The following is an 18,149-nucleotide window of genomic DNA, read 5'->3' on the forward strand; positions in this document are numbered from 1 at the left end:
AAACGTTGGCGGCGCCCTTTACTCTACAGCAACCACAAAAAATTCCGCCATACACATTTCTGTGGAAATTTGTGCCGTTGTCAAGCATTACTCGTAACGTTTTGGGGTTAGAAAGCTGGTTGATCATGAGGCTAAAGCGATTTCTGTTGAGGTACTATCCTCCAGGTAAGATTTAGCTATTTTTGGGCTGGTTATCATATTTCAAAGTAGTAGAAATTGGACAGACCAATTTTCGTATGGTGAAAATGCCTGGACATGCATGCTATTGCATGATATTGATATTACTTGATTGGTTGGGCATTCATCCATTTGTAAATTGTGTAAACTCTTCATAAAATTCAATTGTCAATTGATAGATTTTTTAATAATGCTTTCGGTTGGTGCTAAACTGAGTAAACATATGCACCAATTAATTTGTTTAGTTTATTATCAATGATTCAACTAAATCATTGACTTTGTTGTTCGGTTTACAACAACAGAACAAGTCATAAGTTTCCATTCAAATTTAATCTGCTTTTAAAATTAAAAATATTATTATTAGAAAACAGTGAGTTTGATTGATGGAAAGGTTATGGAAACCTGCATGGCTGCTGCTGATTCTCCAGTACTGTTGCTTGAGTTGAGGGAACAAAAACTAGAATCACTAATTGAAAAAATAACTTTATTTTTATGAAATTTTGAAAGTTTTCTGTATGCCACCATTCGTAATATGAAATTAAATAGAAATATTATTTATTCAAATGAGAATCTCATTGAGATATACTCTTTTATGTTAGTAAAAAAGTTGGTGAGAGAAAGTAGTGGCAGTACGGAAAGTTTTCCCCAGTGGCTGTAAGTAAGTAAATAATCCCCCTTCACTCACTTTGCCATTGAAAGTCTTTTCGAGGTGGATGTCAAACTAGTAAAATAGGGCAAGCCATTTTTATTTTGTTTTCAATTTGGTGCTGCGCCCCCTCTCCCCGAGACCGCGTTTGGGGCACAAACCCCTTTCTCATTTCCCCCTACCCTGTCACTACACCACTGTCTTCATGTGCAATAAATGCTTTTTACTTGCAGATGAAAAAGAAAAGGTCATGTGCTCAATGGTTTAACAACACTCAGTTTGTTTTTTTCAAAGAAATAGTTGTAACTTTCTGTCTATACTATCTCTAGGTATCATCTTGGAATATGAGCAGTCCAACATCGTCAAGACAAAGTCCATTGACCTCTTGGATCTCAAGCCAGAGTAAGAAATCAATTTAAAAAAACTTTTGGTGTGTTTCGCTAGCATGTAAAACTTAACTTTTTGTTGAGCTCGAACAAACGTTTGCTTAGCAAAAAATGGATTACCAGCCGGAAAAGCATATAGCAACCATTGTTGCGAGTGGTACCTCGGCCATTTCTTGCTTAGTTTAGAAATTTGCTAAGCAGAATTTTCTTTATGAAAATTTGGCCCAGATGTCTTACCACAAGAGCAGATGGCTTACCACCTAGACCTGGGCCCAACTTCATAGAGCTGCTTAAGCACAAAAGTTTGCTTAAGCAAAAAAATCCTGGCTTAATAAAGTCAGTTTACCGGCCAAGACTCCACTCAATTGTTATTCTAAGTAAACAACAGCTAAATACCAGTCACAAGCAATGTATATGCCATGAAACTTTGGCCAGTAACATGTGTAAAATAAGCGAGCTATTTTCGTGCTAAAGCAAATTTTTTGCTTAAGCAGCTCTATGAAATTGGCCCCAGCAAGCTTGCTTAGTAGCTAGAGGCAGTTTGAGTCCTATATTTTTGCAGCAGGTATGGTGATTAGTTTTACATTGTAAGTGTTTTTTAGTCAAAAGCACTGGACACTTTTGGTAATTACTCAAAAAAATTGTTAGCAAAAAAACTTACTTGGTAACACGCAATGGAGAGCTGTTGATAGTTTAAAACATTGTGAGAAACGGCTCCCTTCGAAGTAGTGTAGTTTTAGAGAAAGAAGTAATTTTCCACTGAAATAGATGCAGTTTTATTCATTCTTAAGAATTTTGCTTAATAGACCTGTGTTTAATATTTTGATTGGTTTCATGATGGTCTTTTTTCAAGGAGTGATATCGACGCCATTCTGGATGAGATTGTGAGTAAGGAGCCTCTAGTCACAGCTAATCGCACATTACAGGTCAGACAGCTTATAGAGAGACTACAGCAGAAGATCGGCCTGAATGACGAGCACACATTCTACCTATTCAAGGTAAACTTTCTTGAGAATCTTGAAATGTCCGTCACAGAAGTCGGAACGCTGTTGTTCAGATCGTTTAAGCATTCCAACAGGCATGAATTACATTCAATTAAAGGCAGTGGACACTTGGTAATTACTCAAAATAATTATCATCATAAAACCTTTCTTGATTACGAGTAATGGGGAGAGGTTGATAGTATAAAACATTGTGAGAAACAGCTCCCTCTGAAGTGGCGTAGTTTTCGAAAACGAAGTAATTTTCCATGAATTTGATTTGGAGACCTCAAGTTTAGAATTTGAGGTCTCAAAATCAAGCATCAGAAAGCACACAACTTCGTGTGACAAGGGTGTTTTTTCTTTCATTATTATCTCGCAACTTCGAGGACCGATTGAGCTTAAATTTTCACAGGTTTGTTATTTTATGCATATGTTGAGATACACCAACTGTGAAGACTAGTCTTTGACAATTACCAAGAGTGTCCACTGTCTTTAAGTTAGGCCGCGCTGAATTGGTGGCTACGGCTGCGGCTACGACCGTTGCCAGGGGTGTTGCTAAGGGCTTCCTATACTTCAATGCATGATGACGCGGCGATTCGGCCGTAGCCGTAGCTGTAGCCGCCAGTTCGGATCCGGCCCTAGATTCAAATCAAGTCAACATTTATTTCATACTATTATTTATTTCATGATATTACATATTTATAAAATATTACATACATGTAGATAAGCAAATTAATTAGCACGGAGGATGGGGAAAATAATTAATGTAAGTAAACCAAAATAAAGCACACCTGGAATTTCATCTTTGAATTGGCAATGGGGAAACATTTGAAGGGGCACCAAGACCAAGACCAGGGGCAACGGAGGCCATGGCTGTTAAAGGGAAGGTGCACATTTGGTAATTGTCAAAGACCAGTCTTCTCACTTGGTGTATGCCATCATATACGCATAAAATAACAAGCCTGTGAAAATTTGGGCTCAATCGGTCATCGAAGTTGCGAGAAAATGATGAAAGAAAAAACACCCTTGTTGGACGAATTTGTGTGCTTTCAGATAGGAATAAAAGACGTCTAGCTAGAAGTCTTTTATTATTTTAGTGAGAAATTACCTCTTTCTCAAAAACTACATTACTTCAGAGGGAGTGGTTTCCCACAATGTTTTATACTACCAAGAGGTCTCCAATGTTTGTTACCAAGTCAGTTTTTAAGTTAATATTTGTTATGAGTAATTTACAAACGTGTACCTTCCCTTTAATGACCATTTTTTGCAATAATTATACCGTAGGTCCTTTTGGTTGGTAAGCAGTTTGCAACAGCTAATTCTTTATTCCTAAAATGATACTCTGTTAACAGGCACTCCGAGCGCACATCCTCCCTCTGACAAATGTTGCATTCAATAAATCTGGCTCCAGCTTCATCACTGGCAGCTATGACAGAACCTGTAAGGTGTGGGACACTGCCTCAGGGGAGGAACTCCACACGTTGGAAGGGCACAGAAATGTAGTGTATGCCATCGCATTCAACAATCCATACGGGTGAGTTTTCAATTATCGTTTGTAAGATTAACACCTCCAAAACACTGCAGCTTGCATTGTGACACTTCTATCACCCCTATTCTGAATCAACTACACTGGCTCCCTATCTCTCATCGAATCATCTTCAAGCTGATGCTCATTGTCCACAAAGCACTTAGCGGCAAGGCTCCCCACTATTCATCAGAACTACTTCAAAAAGTTTGCATTTCTTCAAGGAATCTTCGATTAAGTTCCATGCTTCTCATTGAACCCAAGTCTTGACACTCTTGGGGTGACAGGTCTTTTTCTTCAGCTGCGCCACGCATATGGAACTCTCTACCACTTAAATCTTAGATCTTGTCTTTGTACCACAAATTTCAAATCTCTTCTCAAAACTTATCTTTTGTCACAGGTTTTCAAGGACTAATTTATTTGTGTTGTTTTCTTTTTCGTTTGTTTTTGGTTTTACTGTGCCTTAAACACCCAGCAGGGTGGATATGTGCGACTTTATTATTATTATTATTATTATAATTATTATGATGATGTATTGCATTGAAGACAAAGAACAGTGTGATTGGGTTTTACCTGACACTAAAAAAGGTTTATTACAATTCAGAACCGCAATGCGTTATGGGTAGGCAGAGGGGGCATTCAGCGCTGCGGTGTATGGTGTCATGCACGACGTGCTCACGCATTGCCTATATCTCTGTGAGGGTTCGCGATAAACCTTATGTGCAAGTTTGATCAAGGACCATAGTTATCAAACCACAATCTGACCAACTCTGAGTGTATGGTAGTATAGTCAATGATAGTCTAGTTATGACTAGAATCATATTTTTATCTTGTACAAATTAATGTTTTTATAATAGTCTTATTTTGTATCTAAATGGATTGCTATAAAAAAACAAATGTTTCTTCATTGGTGTTTGTGCTAGTTTTTATGCCCTGCTTCTTTTCAAAGTTTTCATCACTTGTGTTTTTTGGACGCTTTATGTAATAGTTAATTTTCTTCTGTGTGTTGATGACATTTTTCACCAACTGTAACCACTGTGCAATTCAGCCTTTGGACTGCAATATGGTATAAATAAACCAATAGCAATAATAATAATAATAATAATAATAATAATAATAATAATAATAATAATAATAATAATAATAATAATAATAACTTTTGTGACATGCACAAATTTTCTCATGAAATTCAGGGATAAAATAGCAACTGGGTCGTTTGACAAGACGTGTAAGTTATGGAGTTCAGAGACTGGGAAATGCTACCACACGTTCAGAGGCCATACAGCTGAAATTGTAAGTACTTTCTTTACTGCTTTGTAACTGTATTTTGCCAATTATACCGTTGAATGATTATACAACAAAGTAAATATTTTATCACATTGTGTTAATTGCAAACCAAAGATGTAATGTTCATGTTATTGATTCTGTTAAAGGCAGTGGACACTATCGGTAATTACTCAAAATAATTTTTAGCATAAAACCTTACTTGGTAACAAGTAATGGGGAGAGGTTGATAGTGTAAAACATTGTGAGTAACGGCTCCCTCTGAAGTGACGTAGTTTTCTAGAAAGAAGTAGTTTTCAACGAATTTGATTTTGAGACCTCAGAATTAGAATTTGAGGTCTCGAAATCAAGCATCTGAAAGCACACAACTTCGTGTGGGTGTTTTTTCTTCCATTATTTTCTCGCAACTTCGACGACCAATTGAGTTCAAATTTTCACAGGTTTGTTATGTTATGTATATGTTGGGATACACCGAGTGAGAAGACTGGTCTTTGACAATTACCAATAGTGTCCAGTGTCTTTAAAAGTGTATTGATGTTCTAGCACCTGTTATTACTACTATTGTGATCAAGTCGTTTGAGCAAGGTAGTTTTCCTAACAATCGTTTCCTAATCATGAAGCCAGGTTTAAATTTTGAGAACTTTTTAACTACATACCTTCAATCCCGGCCATGTCTCGTTGGGCCCCCGTGCCCTCTTTCATTGTTGGCTCTCATTGCACAGTCTCCTACATTCCAATTAAAGGCAGTGGACACTATTGGTAATTGTCAAAGACTAGCCTTCACATTTGGTGTATCTCAACATATGCATAAAATAACCAACCTGTAAAAATTTGAGCTCAATCGGTCATCGAAGTTGCGAGATAATATTGAAAGAAGAAAAAACCTTGTCACACAAAGTTTTGTGCGTTTAGATGGTTGATTTCGAGACCTCAAGTTCTAAATCTGAAGTCTCGAAATCAAATTCGTGGAAAATTACTTTTTTCTCGACAACTATGGCACTGCAGAGGGAGCTATTTCTCATATAATGTTTATACCATCAACCTTTCCCAATTACTTGTCACCAAGAAAGGTTTTATGCTAATAATTATTTTGAGTAATTACCAATAGTGTCCACTGCCTTTAACATTGAGCCAGGGGACGGGGAAGAATGTTTATTGTCAGGGGGAAGTGGACAGGGATCTACAACTTTGTTGTAGTAGATGTTGATAGTTGTTTCTACTTGTGTTGTCAATGGCAGGTATGTGTAGCCTTCAACCCACAGAGTACCATACTAGCCACAGGTAGTATGGACACAACCGCCAAGCTGTGGGACGTGGAGTCTGGGGATGAAATCTCAACATTAGCTGTGAGTGTTATATTCAGGAATCCGGTTGTGATTTCTCTGTTTTCAACCAGGAATCCATTTTTTTAATCCCCTCCTCCCCCCCCCCCAAAGAAAGAAAAAAAAAAAAAATGAATGTATATATTTTTTAATACTACATGTATTTAGTTTTTTGTTTTAAAGTTAAGATCAAATCCATAAAACATGAAGATGAAACCATACAATATTGAAGAGTAGGGCTTTTAAAACCAAAGAAAAGTGTACTAATGTAAGAACGCAGGCTTCATGCTCGCAAGCAGCACATGTTTCACACTTTGTGCTCACAGTTTTTCAACAGCCCATAACATCTCTGTTTTTATAGATTTCACTTTTCAAGTTTCACTTTTGAAAGCTTCCATTTCTCTCTTCCATGTTGCCATTTTTGTCTTTGGTTGGATTGATTTTGACATTTGACCTGAATAGTCTTTACTGTTTGTTCTCTGCCACAGGGTCATTCAGCAGAGATCATCTCCTTGTCGTTCAATACAACTGGGGATCGGATCATCACTGGATCGTTTGATCACACCGTCTCTGTCTGGGATGTACACTCTGGCAGGTAAGAGCTGAATCAGTTGGTCATTAGTGGAGAGCAGTGGACCAGAAAAGCAGGCAATATATGTAGTAGGGGCAAGAGTTTAGTTAAGCTCCACTGTCTGTGATTAGTACCGTCTCTGTCTGGGATGTACACTCTGGCAGGTAAGAGCTGAATAATCAGGCAGTCATTAGTGGAGAGCAGTTGACTGGACAGACAGGCAATAGTAGGGGCAAGAGCTAAGTTAAGCTCGACTGTCTGTGATTAGTGCCGTCTCTGTCTGGGATGTACACTCTGGCAGGTAAGACCTGAATCAGGCGGGCATTAGTGGAGGGCAGTGGACCGGACAGACAGGCAATAGTAGGGGCAAGAGCTTAGTTGAGCAACATTGACTGTAGTCAGTACTTGGATGACTGTCATTACAGTAATTAGTGAAGAACGGACAATAGTAGGGGCAAGAGTTTAGTTGAGCAACATTGACTTTAGTCAGTACTTAGATGACTGTCATTACAGTCATTAGTGAAGAACAGTCGACCGGACAAACAGGCAATAGTAGGGGAAACAGTTTAGTTAAGCTCCATGGTCTGTACTCAGTACTTGGGTGGGAGACAATTTGTTTTGGCATTGTACGTACTGAGCGGATAAGAGCACCAATCTCGAGCTCTGGTGTTTCTGTTCAGCAGAGTGTGGGTTCGAGTCTCGGTCGTGACCCTTGTGTCCTTAAGCAAGACACTTTAAGGGGCACGTTGCCGTGGAGCGGGCGAGTTGGTCTATGAACAGTGATGAAAAAGAATTTGAAATCTATTGCTATGAAAATGCATACATAGTAAGAAAGATGTTTTTAAAAGTAGACTATAATTACGCATACAAATATGCCTCTAAATAGCACAGTTTTCCTTTTACGCAGTGAACTAACTTGTTACGCTATTTTGTGGAGTAAAGTTTTTGACTTTGACTCTACTTGGTCTCTACTTGGATGGGAGACAATTTGCTTTGGCATAGTTCAGAAAGTTAGTCTGGGCATGTTTAGTTAAGCTCCATGGTCTGTGGTCTGTACTTTGAAAGGAGACCTTTTCTCATTACTTCTGTTGTTCCACCTTCCCAGACGAATCCACACCCTCATCGGTCACAGAGGAGAGATCAGCTCCGCCCAGTTCAACTACGACTGCTCGTTGATCGTCACTGGTTCCATGGATAAATCCTGCAAGATATGGGATGCTAGTAACGGCAAATGCATCGGTACCCTGCGGGGCCATGAAGACGAGGTCCTAGACGTTGTATTTGATTTCACCGGACAGTACATTGCATCGGCATCGGCAGACAGTAAGTTGGTTTTCAATATGTTGAGGGTTAAATTGGACACAATAGGTCATCGAAGTTGCAAGAGAACAATAAAAGGAACATCACCCTTTTTGCTCAAATTTGTGTGCCTGAGACTTAGGTTCAAATATTTGGGTGAGAAATTATCTCTTTCTCAAAAACTACGTTACTTCAGATTGAGTCATTTCTCACAATTTGTTTTACTGTTATCAGCTCTCCGTTGCTCGTACCAAGTAGGTTTTTATGCTAATATATATTTTGAGTAATTACAAAACACGTCCAATGCCTTCAAAAACTGTTTTATGTAGGTCTGAGAGCTTCCAATCTCCTGCAATTTCAATTGGTTCAAATTTGGTTCGTCTTAGTTTCAAATATTTGAGTGAGAAATTACCTCTTTCTCAAAAACTCCGTTACTTCAGATTGAGTAATTTCTTACAATTTGCGTTGCTAGTACCAAGTAAATTTTTGTGCTCGTATATACTTTGAGTAATTATCAAGCGTGTCCGATGCCTTCAAAAGCTGTTTCATGTAGGTCTGAGAGCTACCAATCTCCTGCAGATTCAATTGGTTTAAATTTGGTTTGTTTTCTTGTGTTTGTTTTTGCAGGTACAGCCAGAGTGTACAATGCCGTCACCCATAATTGTATAGCCAAGCTAGAAGGTCATGAAGGGGAAATATCAAAGGTAATCTTTTATTAAGTTCTCTCTTTAAGTTTTCCTCATGGCGTTACTTGCTCTCCATACACCAACTAAGCATTAGGGCCTAATTTCTTAAAGCTTGTAAGCACAAAAACTTGCTAAGCAAAGAATAGTATTGCTTAGCAGGAACAGGTTACCGGCCAAAATTTTGCAAAGAAATTTGTGAAGCAGTATTTTTGGCTTAACATTTAATGAAATTGGGCCCAGGCGTTGGTGTGGAGAAAGCTCCCTAGTTAAGCATAAATTGACCTAATATCACCTTGATCTTTTTTCTTTCTCCTTCAGATCACCTTCAACCCTCAAGGCAGTAAGTTATTGACAGCGAGCTCGGACAAGACAGCCAGACTGTGGGATCCACTGACAGGAAAGTGTCTGCAGGTGCTAGAAGGACACACAGACGAGATCTTCAGTTGTGCATTCAACTATGAGGGCAGTATCATCATTACAGGTCAGTAGAGCTATGCCTTGCACTGGGCCCATTTTCATAGAGCTGCTTAACAGCTGATTTTGTGCTTACTGTGCAATTTCATTTCATAGCGCTGCTTACCGTTACCACGTTAAAAGTTATGCTAACTGGTGCTTTATGTATGAAAATAAATAACGTAACAATACAAACTAATGGTGAACACGCCAAGATGGACGCTTAACTTACTTAAACCTATGAAATACACAGTTTTGCTTAAGCAATTTTTTTCTGCTACAGTAAGCACAAAACTTTTCATCTGGGACGGGGGAGTCTTACTGCCCAATTTCTGGCACAGTATAAGTTGCTATGTTGCAAAGGATTAAAAAGCTTGCAATGAGGACATTTTCTTTAACAATGCTTTTTCATTCGTTCGTTCTTCAGGAAGCAAAGATAACACATGTCGTATCTGGCGGTGAAGAGACTCGTCTCCTCCTGGATTGAAAATGCATCCTTTGGAAAGAAAAGACACTAATGCTGGCCCTGCTCATTGTCCTCGTAAGACAATTGTGAATTTTGTTTAAAAGCAATAAAGATAAAAACTAGCAATCTTTAAAGACCCTTAACCCTCACTTGTCTGTTCCCTTAAGAAAGTTGTTTCTTTATTTTGGATGGAATCGGTGCTTTGCAGCCAAAACCAGCCATGCTGGTCCAGGCGGTCATATTGATAACTATAATGGGCAAGGGTAAGGATCATTTATTGGCAACCATAATCGGGTTGGATTGGTTTTAAAAATGCATGAAAAGTTGCAAAATACATCACAAAAACCTTTTAACAAATGCGCTGCGATCGCTTTGCAGTGTTGTTTCCAAAGTAAATTTTCTTGTACGTTCGGGTCTGTGAAATCTAGCAAGGTAACTTTAAAAATGCCTGTATTTCTAAGATGTAAAAAAACTGCTTTGAAATGGTGAAATTAAGGTCAGTTTATGAAGTAACATTTTGCGTTGGAGGTGGAAGTAAGAAAAATTGCTAAGACTGCACATTGCATTGCTAAGACTGCACATTGCAAAATGTGGTTTGTAGGGTAAACTCGAGGGAGTATACCTCTGTGTCTCAAAGCTCAGCTGGTAGAGCATCTGCCCAGAGTGTCTTGGGTCTTGGGTTCAAATCCCAATGAGGACCATTTGATTTTTCTCTCGGCCAAAGTTTTTTTTTTTTAAACTTCTATGGCGATTAGGCACCATACCAATTATAGTGTTTGCAATTTACTATAAGTACTAAATTTAAAGGTGCCATTCTGTTGTGTTTTCACTGAGCAATTATGGGGCAGCAAATACTGACCTTTGACCTGATTGTGAAATCTCTGTAGGTTAGTGTGACCTTTCCTATAATTTACTACAAGTACTAAATTTAAAGGATCCATTTTGTTGTGTTTTCACTGAGCAATTGAGGGCAGCAAACACTGACCTTTGACCTGATTGTGAAATCTCTGTAGGTTAGTGTGAACTTTGCTATAATTTACTACAAGTACTAAATTTAAAGGATCCATTTTGTTGTGTTTTCACCGTGCGATTGAGGGTAGCAAACCTTTGACCCGATTGTGAGATCTCTGTGTGTTTGTGTGACCTTTCCAGACCTGATACTTCTTGGAGGCAATTGCCTTTGTTGTCTCCGTGCCCCCTGGTCAATGCCTTGGTGCCATTGAAAATGCACCAGTAGAAATTAACAATTTCCTCATAGGGTGCCCTTTACAAAGGAGAAAATGCCTTGGCGTCATTGCCCTCTCAGAAAACGAAACATACAGACCTGCCTTTCATTGAAGGTTTTGGTTTTGTGTGAGCTTTCATTGAAGGTGTTTTGCGACGGATTCGTTCCATGCGCGTTTTTCACACACTTAAGGATTAATCTAGCCGATACTGTGTTGACTACATTGTAGCATAGCAATTGTGTAACCAGGCATAACATTCTTCATACTTGATTTCTGATTTTTTGACCCATTTGAAATAAAAGACAAATTGTGATAAAACAGCCTGAAAAGACCACATGTTGGTTAGCACATAGAGCAAGCCTGTGTACTAGTTATGAATATTCCTACTTGTTTTAAGGACCAAAAATATCATGCCTGTGTAATGTCCAGAGAGCTACCTATACTGTCTAGAGCGTTAACTTTCGCTGCATTTTGTAGATGTGTGGTGTGGGTGCATCTATGTTTGTGTACAAACATGTATCAGCTTAAAATGTTGTACGGCTGTTTTTTTTCTGTACTTTATCAAAATCAATCACTTGAACTTATACTTCAGGATGTGCAAACTCTTGCAAAACCCCTAAAAGCACGTGTGTCAGTTTCAACACGAGTCAAAACTTAAGCTGTGTTCCCATTGGACTTTTTCTTCTGCTGCCGCCCGGAAAGTTACCGTGACTGGCTTTGGTGTAATTCTACAGTGCGTTCCAACCTGGACTTGTATTCCGCGACAATTGCATAACGTTGTACAGCCTGTTCGCGGTAGGTTTACAGCGCGAAGCTGTTCCCATTATGACCTTTTAGGGGCCCTGTTAAGTTACCAAGGCTAGGCGGAAGTCCTCCGCGACCTCTTTTGGCCCGTTTTACATCACAGTCGCGGTAAGTTGACAGGGAGGGTCAGTTTACCATGCATTCCCAATAGATTTAATTGCGTCATTCTACAGAAAAGTCACGGTATTTTAACTGTAAAGGTAGCTCCCTGTTAATGCCTCACGTTTCATTCTGACACATTCAAGGCAGAAATTTTCTAAACCACGTTTCCTCCTATTTGTCTTCTCTTGATTAAATCATAATGCAATAATTTGTAATTAAACCATTGTGGAACTTTAAGTTACTTTAGTGACATGTTTGTCTCAACATTTAGCACTGACTAAATCAATGTGTTACATGTAGCATTCCTATAATTCTCGACTGCTTCCTTTCTGTGGCCCTTCAAAGAATTAGTAGATTTCTAATCTTCTTCGGATAACAGTACGAATTGATAGTTTTCCATTTGAATATTATTTACGATGAATCGCTTTCCCCCCTCTTGACCCATTTCACCTGACGTCATCATCAGAAAAATCTCGAATGCGCCATACTGGTGGGCAATTTCACTGTGCATTTTCATATATAACTCTATGCATAGAGTATGCTGTGCGTGAAGTGCGCGTTTTAGGCGACGCGGCGTTAATACACGTAAACCTAACTTGCCCACCAACGGTGAGCGTGGCACCAGTCGCAGCGTGTGACGCGCGTGCAAGGGGTCAATAGGTTTCTCAAATTGGAGTTGATTTTGATATAAAGATATGATTATGCAAAACCCTAAACTTTGTCTCAATTTGCAATAATGAGATTCAGGTACATTGTATGAAGTTTTTGCGATATTATTTTGTCCATGGCATCAATTTAAAAAAAAACTTTTCAGTGATTTATTGCATTATGGTAAATGGCTAGAAGTTTCAGGTTTTGCCAGAGTGGCGTGGATCTTCAAATAATTATGTCGGGAAAACGGTTTTTTCCACTGGTCAAGGTCTTCAGTCCAGGGCTCAATCCCATCGCTCTCCTTACTGTCCTCTCCTTAATTTGCATTTCATAGATTAGCAAGGAATGTTCTCCATTACAAATGATGCTTTGCTTATTTGAGTTGTTGCAGAAAATTGGCACTAACAATTTTAAGTGACCAAAGCTGGTGATCATAAGGCTAGAATTCCCTGGTAAGCAGAGCCATGAGGTCAGCCTCAAGGCTCAATTTCTGGTTATCATGGTTATCCAGAAAAATTGGCCCGCTGCTGCATCCCTGATTCATCAAAGATGGCGACACACATCAAGTTTAATTATGGCTTTTATTGGTTGATCTAATAATTACATGTGAAGTATCTTTTTGAATGCTTGATTTTCAAAATGTTATTCCGTCCATAGCACATAAATTTGATTAATATTCTATTCATTTTATACCATTATATCTATTGTAATTATGTGACATGTTTTCATAGATAATAATAATGTCAGTACCACTCTGCATGCAATTTATTGTATCTTTGCTTATTAAAGGCACTGGACACTATTGGTAAATACTCAAAATAATTGTTAGCATAAAAACTCACTTGGTAACCAGAGAGCTGTTGATAGTATAAACCATTGTGAGAAACGGCTCCCTCTGAAGTAAGGTAGTTTTTGAGAAAGAAGTAATTTCTCACAAAAATATTTGAATTGAATGCGAGTTCAAGGCATCTGAAAGCACACAACTTTTCTTCTATTATTTTCTCGCAACTTCGACCAAGTGAGTCAAAATTTCCACAGACTTGATATTTTATGCATATGTTGAGATACACCAAGTGAGATTACTGGTATTTTACCAACGGTGTCCAGTGCATTATTAAGAGACTTGTTTAATTTAAATAATGCCATGACAAATTGAAGCATTAAAGAGAGTACTACAATACTGTACATAACATAAAGTGAGTGTAATTAGTTTGTTCTTCAAACCCAGTGAAAAATTGGTAGCAATTTACATATTAGAATTGGATGCAAAATTCAGGATCTGTTAAGTATATTATTTGGTTAAAATCCCTGCATCTGACCAAATCGGTTACATTCGTCAATACACTTCTGTTAGAAACTTAACTGAAGTTATAAATTAAATCAGTTTGCAACAGATCATTCTTTTTTATTCTTTTTAAAATTATTTTTTAAAGAAGTACACTAGTGCTACATTCACTCGAGGTTCCCGTATGCAACATGTCGTTGTTTCTTCTTGACAATGTAAACAGCGACACCAATGATGATACCTACACCTCCGATTACTCCTACAACGATGCCCACAACCATCCCAGTGTTATTACTAGGGGAGGGGGTGGGTTTGGTAACGGGAGAGGTGGTCTTGGGTTCCATTGTGGTACTATTTGCGGGTTCAGTTGTGCTCGCGGTTGTGCCGTTCATAGTTGTCCAAACCATGGTGGTCACATTTCCAGTTGTATTTGAGAATGAAGTTGTCATGTTATCGGTGCTTGGTTGTTCGGTGGTCAGATTTGCTGTGGTCATGTTGACTGCTGTGGTGGGCTGCTCAGTGGTCACTTTTGCTGTGGTCATCTTGGCTGTGGTTGGTTGTTGGGTAGTAACTTTTGCTGTGGTTGGTTGATTTGTGGTCACTTTTGCAGTGGTCGTCTTGGTTGTGGTCCCAGCTGTTGTAGTGGCTGCCAATGTAGTACTGCTGTCCACAACCAATGCACACCCTGTAGCATGAACAAAATATATACATAATACACATGATTTATGAATCACAAAAGAAATCTTCTCTTTTCTTGCATCATGTCTTCTACAAACGTCTTGTGATGAAACATTAATTTTGATAGTTCCATGAGATGCAACAAATTACTAAACTGTAGGTACACTCTAAAAACTAAATAGTTGAATCCAACACTTGCATGAGTTCGGTGAGTGACTACTCTTGAAAGTGTTGGATCCAGCGTTTTGTTTGTTAAATCTAGCATTTTAAGTTGATGTAATGCAAAAAGGGTTAATTCAACAATTTAAGTGTTATTTCAACATTTCTCAAAAAAATTCTGTTGAATTGTTGGATCAGCTTTTTAAAAGTTAAACTGGCACTTAAATCATTGACCGAATACTTTGAAATAGTGGATTTAACATATAAAATGCTGGATTCAACACTTTCAAAGTGTAGTCACTCACCGAACTCATGCAAGTGTTGGATCCAACTCTTTAGTTTTTAGAGTGTAGCATACACCAAAGAGATACCCCCATTGTGTTTTAATTAGAAACCTCAGTGCCTAAGCACTGTACACTTGGTAAATGTCAAAGACCAGTTTTTTTCACTTGGTGTATCCCAACATATGCATACAATAACAAATCTGAGAAAGTTTGGACTCAATTGATCATTGTTGCAAGTTGCAAGAGACTACTGAAAGAAAAAAAACACCACCCTTGTTGCACAAATTGGTGGGCTTTCAGATGCCTAATAAAAGGCTTCAGGCCTGAAGTGTTTGAGTGAGAAATTACCTCTTTCTCAAAAACTACGTTACTTCAAAGGGAGCCATTTCTAATAGCTCTCTCCTTTGCCCGTTACCAAGTATTGTGTATGCTAACAATTATTATTTTGGGTAATTACCAATAGTGTCCGGTTGCTTTAAACTTACCCAATACGAGGAAGAATACTAGAAAGGATCTTAAAGATGTCATCTTGGTAAGTTCCAGTGAATCCCTTTAGTAAACTGGTTCTTGGTCCCGATATGGTAAACCTGATGACGTGCAGAAAACTCCACAGCACATATAGTATAGTTAGTACATCGGTCACTGAGGGATGGTGCATGCAGTTTTATTTCAACAGTACACCGCGAGATGAAAATTAAACAGACCAAAGGTTCAATTTTTATCTAAACTGATAAGAATACAAAATAAATTTACATTTTGCGAGTCTGCTTAGCGAATTCATCCGATTCAATTCAAACCAACTTTTATACAAAAAATACAACCAGTAGGACAGTTTCTTTTTTCCGAAGTGAGAAGTCTCACGAGTTCCGAAAAATCTACTCCTCGATAGTAAGAATATAAGGCAAGGCCAAGTTCTCACAAATGATTATTGCCATGCAATGACTCCAAATCCAAAATGCAACTCGAGTAGGCCTATCTACTAATACTATAGTACTATAGTTTTAAAGGCAGTGGACACTATTGGTAATTACTCAAAATAATTATTAGCATAAAACCTTTCTTGGTGACGAATAATGGGGAGAGGTTAATGGTATAAAACATTGTGAGAAACGGCTCCCTCTGAAGTGCCATATTTTTCGAGAAAGAAGTAATTTTCCACGAATTTGATTTCGAGACCTCAGATTTAGAATTTGAGGTCTCGAAATCAACCATTTAAAAACGCACACAACTTCATGTGTGTGACAAGGGCGTTTTTTTATTTCATTATTATCTCGCAACTTCGATGACCGATTGAGCTAAAATTTTCACAGATTAGTTATTTATCCATATGTTGAGATACACCAACTGTGAAGGCTAGTCTCTGACAATTACCAATAGTGTCCACTGCCTTGCAAACAGCTTGCCTAACATTATTTCTGTGCTTAATGTCTGGGCTCTGATTGTGAATGGGATTACGCTTACGATCATGTGATGCAAGAATTATCCGTTTATCTGATGGAATTTGGCCATAAATGGAGTGCGATTTACTCAAGGTAAATATTATATTATGCCTGTGTATTGTTGAGATTGGTTATCTTGTGATACTGATTTATTCATAAGTTCAGTTTGGAAAACTTCCGAAGAGGTTTCGTTTTCCTGAATGTGATTCACCAATATCCTGAAGTTTTGTTTGTATTTCGTCTTTGTACAAGCTGGGAACCACGGGAGACCATTGTTTAGTCACCACCCCTAACAAACACTCGACACAAAACCAAATCAGCATAGGATCCACTCAGCTTTAAAACCACAATGGTTATATAAACTGAAGTGGAATCCAGCGTAGCCCAACCCCATCCCACCCATACGCCTCTCTTTTATGCACGAGTTCGTCACAATTATTCTTACCTAAATATTAAGAGAGTTGTATAGGCACAGCGTTGCGGCCTAATTTTGGGTATAGAATTATGACGTCATGCATGAACATTAAGAGAGGTGTAACTTCTAGTTTACCTGTCCAGAAGCTCAGACTAGGGCAAGTATAGCCTGGTGGTACTTTGTGATGTGAGTGGTTGATGGGTTGCAGCTTTCAACCAATCACGGTGCATCGAGGAAGGGTTGTCCAGCGGTCAGTCACAATAGCCGGACACCGGGGTCCAATTTCACACAGCAATCCAATAAACTAAAGTTCTGTGTCCTAATGCGTCCTAACTCAAGATAAGACTAGTCTTAAGTCTTTATGAAATCCACAGAGAAAAACTGTGAGAACCATAAACCTCTCAAAGTTTCACTTATAGGCCTACGCTTTTTCCTGTGTTGGGTATCTGCATTGGATCGCAATTGCGCCAACAGTCCATTCATCTTCACGCAACCATGTTCATCCCTTCCTCTCTGCTGGCTTGGGCCCAATTTCAAAAGAACTGCTTATAAGCAGAGAATTTTACACTAAACACCTTTCTGCTTAGCAAACAAGGAGCAAACAAGGCAGGATACCAGTCACAAATTTTACACGTGGCATGGTAGTTTGCTGTTGTGCTCAAGCAGCTCTACGATAATAGGCCCTGCTCCTGGACGATTCGAATCACACAAGAGAGCCAGCCAGGGCACCTCAACTTCAAATCTTCTTGATTCGAATCACACAAGAGAGCCAGCCAGGGCACCTCAACTTCAAATCTTCTTGATTCGAATCACACAAGAGAGCCAGCCAGGGCACCTCAACTTCAAATCTTCTTGATTCGAATCACACAAGAGAGCCAGCCAGGGCACCTCAACTTCAAATCTTCTTGATTCGAATCACACAAGAGAGCCAGCCAGGGCACCTCAACTTCAAATCTTCTTGATTCGAATCACACAAGAGAGCCAGCCAGGGCACCTCAACTTCAAATCTTCTTGATTCGAATCACACAAGAGAGCCAGCCAGGGCACCTCAACTTCAAATCTTCTTGATTCGAATCACACAAGAGAACCAGCCAGGGCACCTCAACTTCAAATCTTCTTGATTCGAATCACACAAGAGAGCCAGCCAGGGCACCTCAACTTCAAATCTTCTTGATTCGAATCACACAAGAGAGCCAGCCAGGGCACCTCAACTTCAAATCTTCTTGATTCGAATCACACAAGAGAGCCAGCCAGGGCACCTCAACTTCAAATCTTCTTGATTCGAATCACACAAGAGAACCAGCCAGG

At 38.9% G+C, this 18,149-nt stretch overlaps 2 protein-coding genes across 2 annotated transcripts; one reads left to right on the forward strand and one right to left on the reverse strand.

The window, feature by feature from the left end:
• Positions 1 to 22: 22 nt before the first annotated feature.
• Positions 23 to 13,777, forward strand: LOC139945061 (uncharacterized). The gene is made up of 11 exons (XM_071942318.1): positions 23 to 165; positions 1,153 to 1,225; positions 2,063 to 2,207; positions 3,545 to 3,726; positions 4,911 to 5,010; positions 6,240 to 6,347; positions 6,812 to 6,918; positions 8,000 to 8,217; positions 8,821 to 8,897; positions 9,198 to 9,360; positions 9,760 to 13,777. The coding sequence occupies exons 1-11, from the start codon at positions 126 to 128 to the stop codon at positions 9,792 to 9,794; spliced, it is 1,248 nt and encodes a 415-aa protein (XP_071798419.1). The 5' UTR covers positions 23 to 125; the 3' UTR covers positions 9,795 to 13,777.
• Positions 13,146 to 15,661, reverse strand: LOC139945062 (uncharacterized). Its single transcript, XM_071942319.1, has 2 exons — positions 15,473 to 15,661; positions 13,146 to 14,551 (listed from the first exon to the last, which is right to left on the reverse strand). The coding sequence occupies exons 1-2, from the start codon at positions 15,513 to 15,515 to the stop codon at positions 14,034 to 14,036; spliced, it is 561 nt and encodes a 186-aa protein (XP_071798420.1). The 5' UTR covers positions 15,516 to 15,661; the 3' UTR covers positions 13,146 to 14,033.
• Positions 15,662 to 18,149: the final 2,488 nt, after the last annotated feature.

This window comes from Asterias amurensis, chromosome 12 (assembly GCF_032118995.1).
Source record: "Asterias amurensis chromosome 12, ASM3211899v1".
Lineage (NCBI taxonomy): Eukaryota > Metazoa > Echinodermata > Asteroidea > Forcipulatida > Asteriidae > Asterias > Asterias amurensis.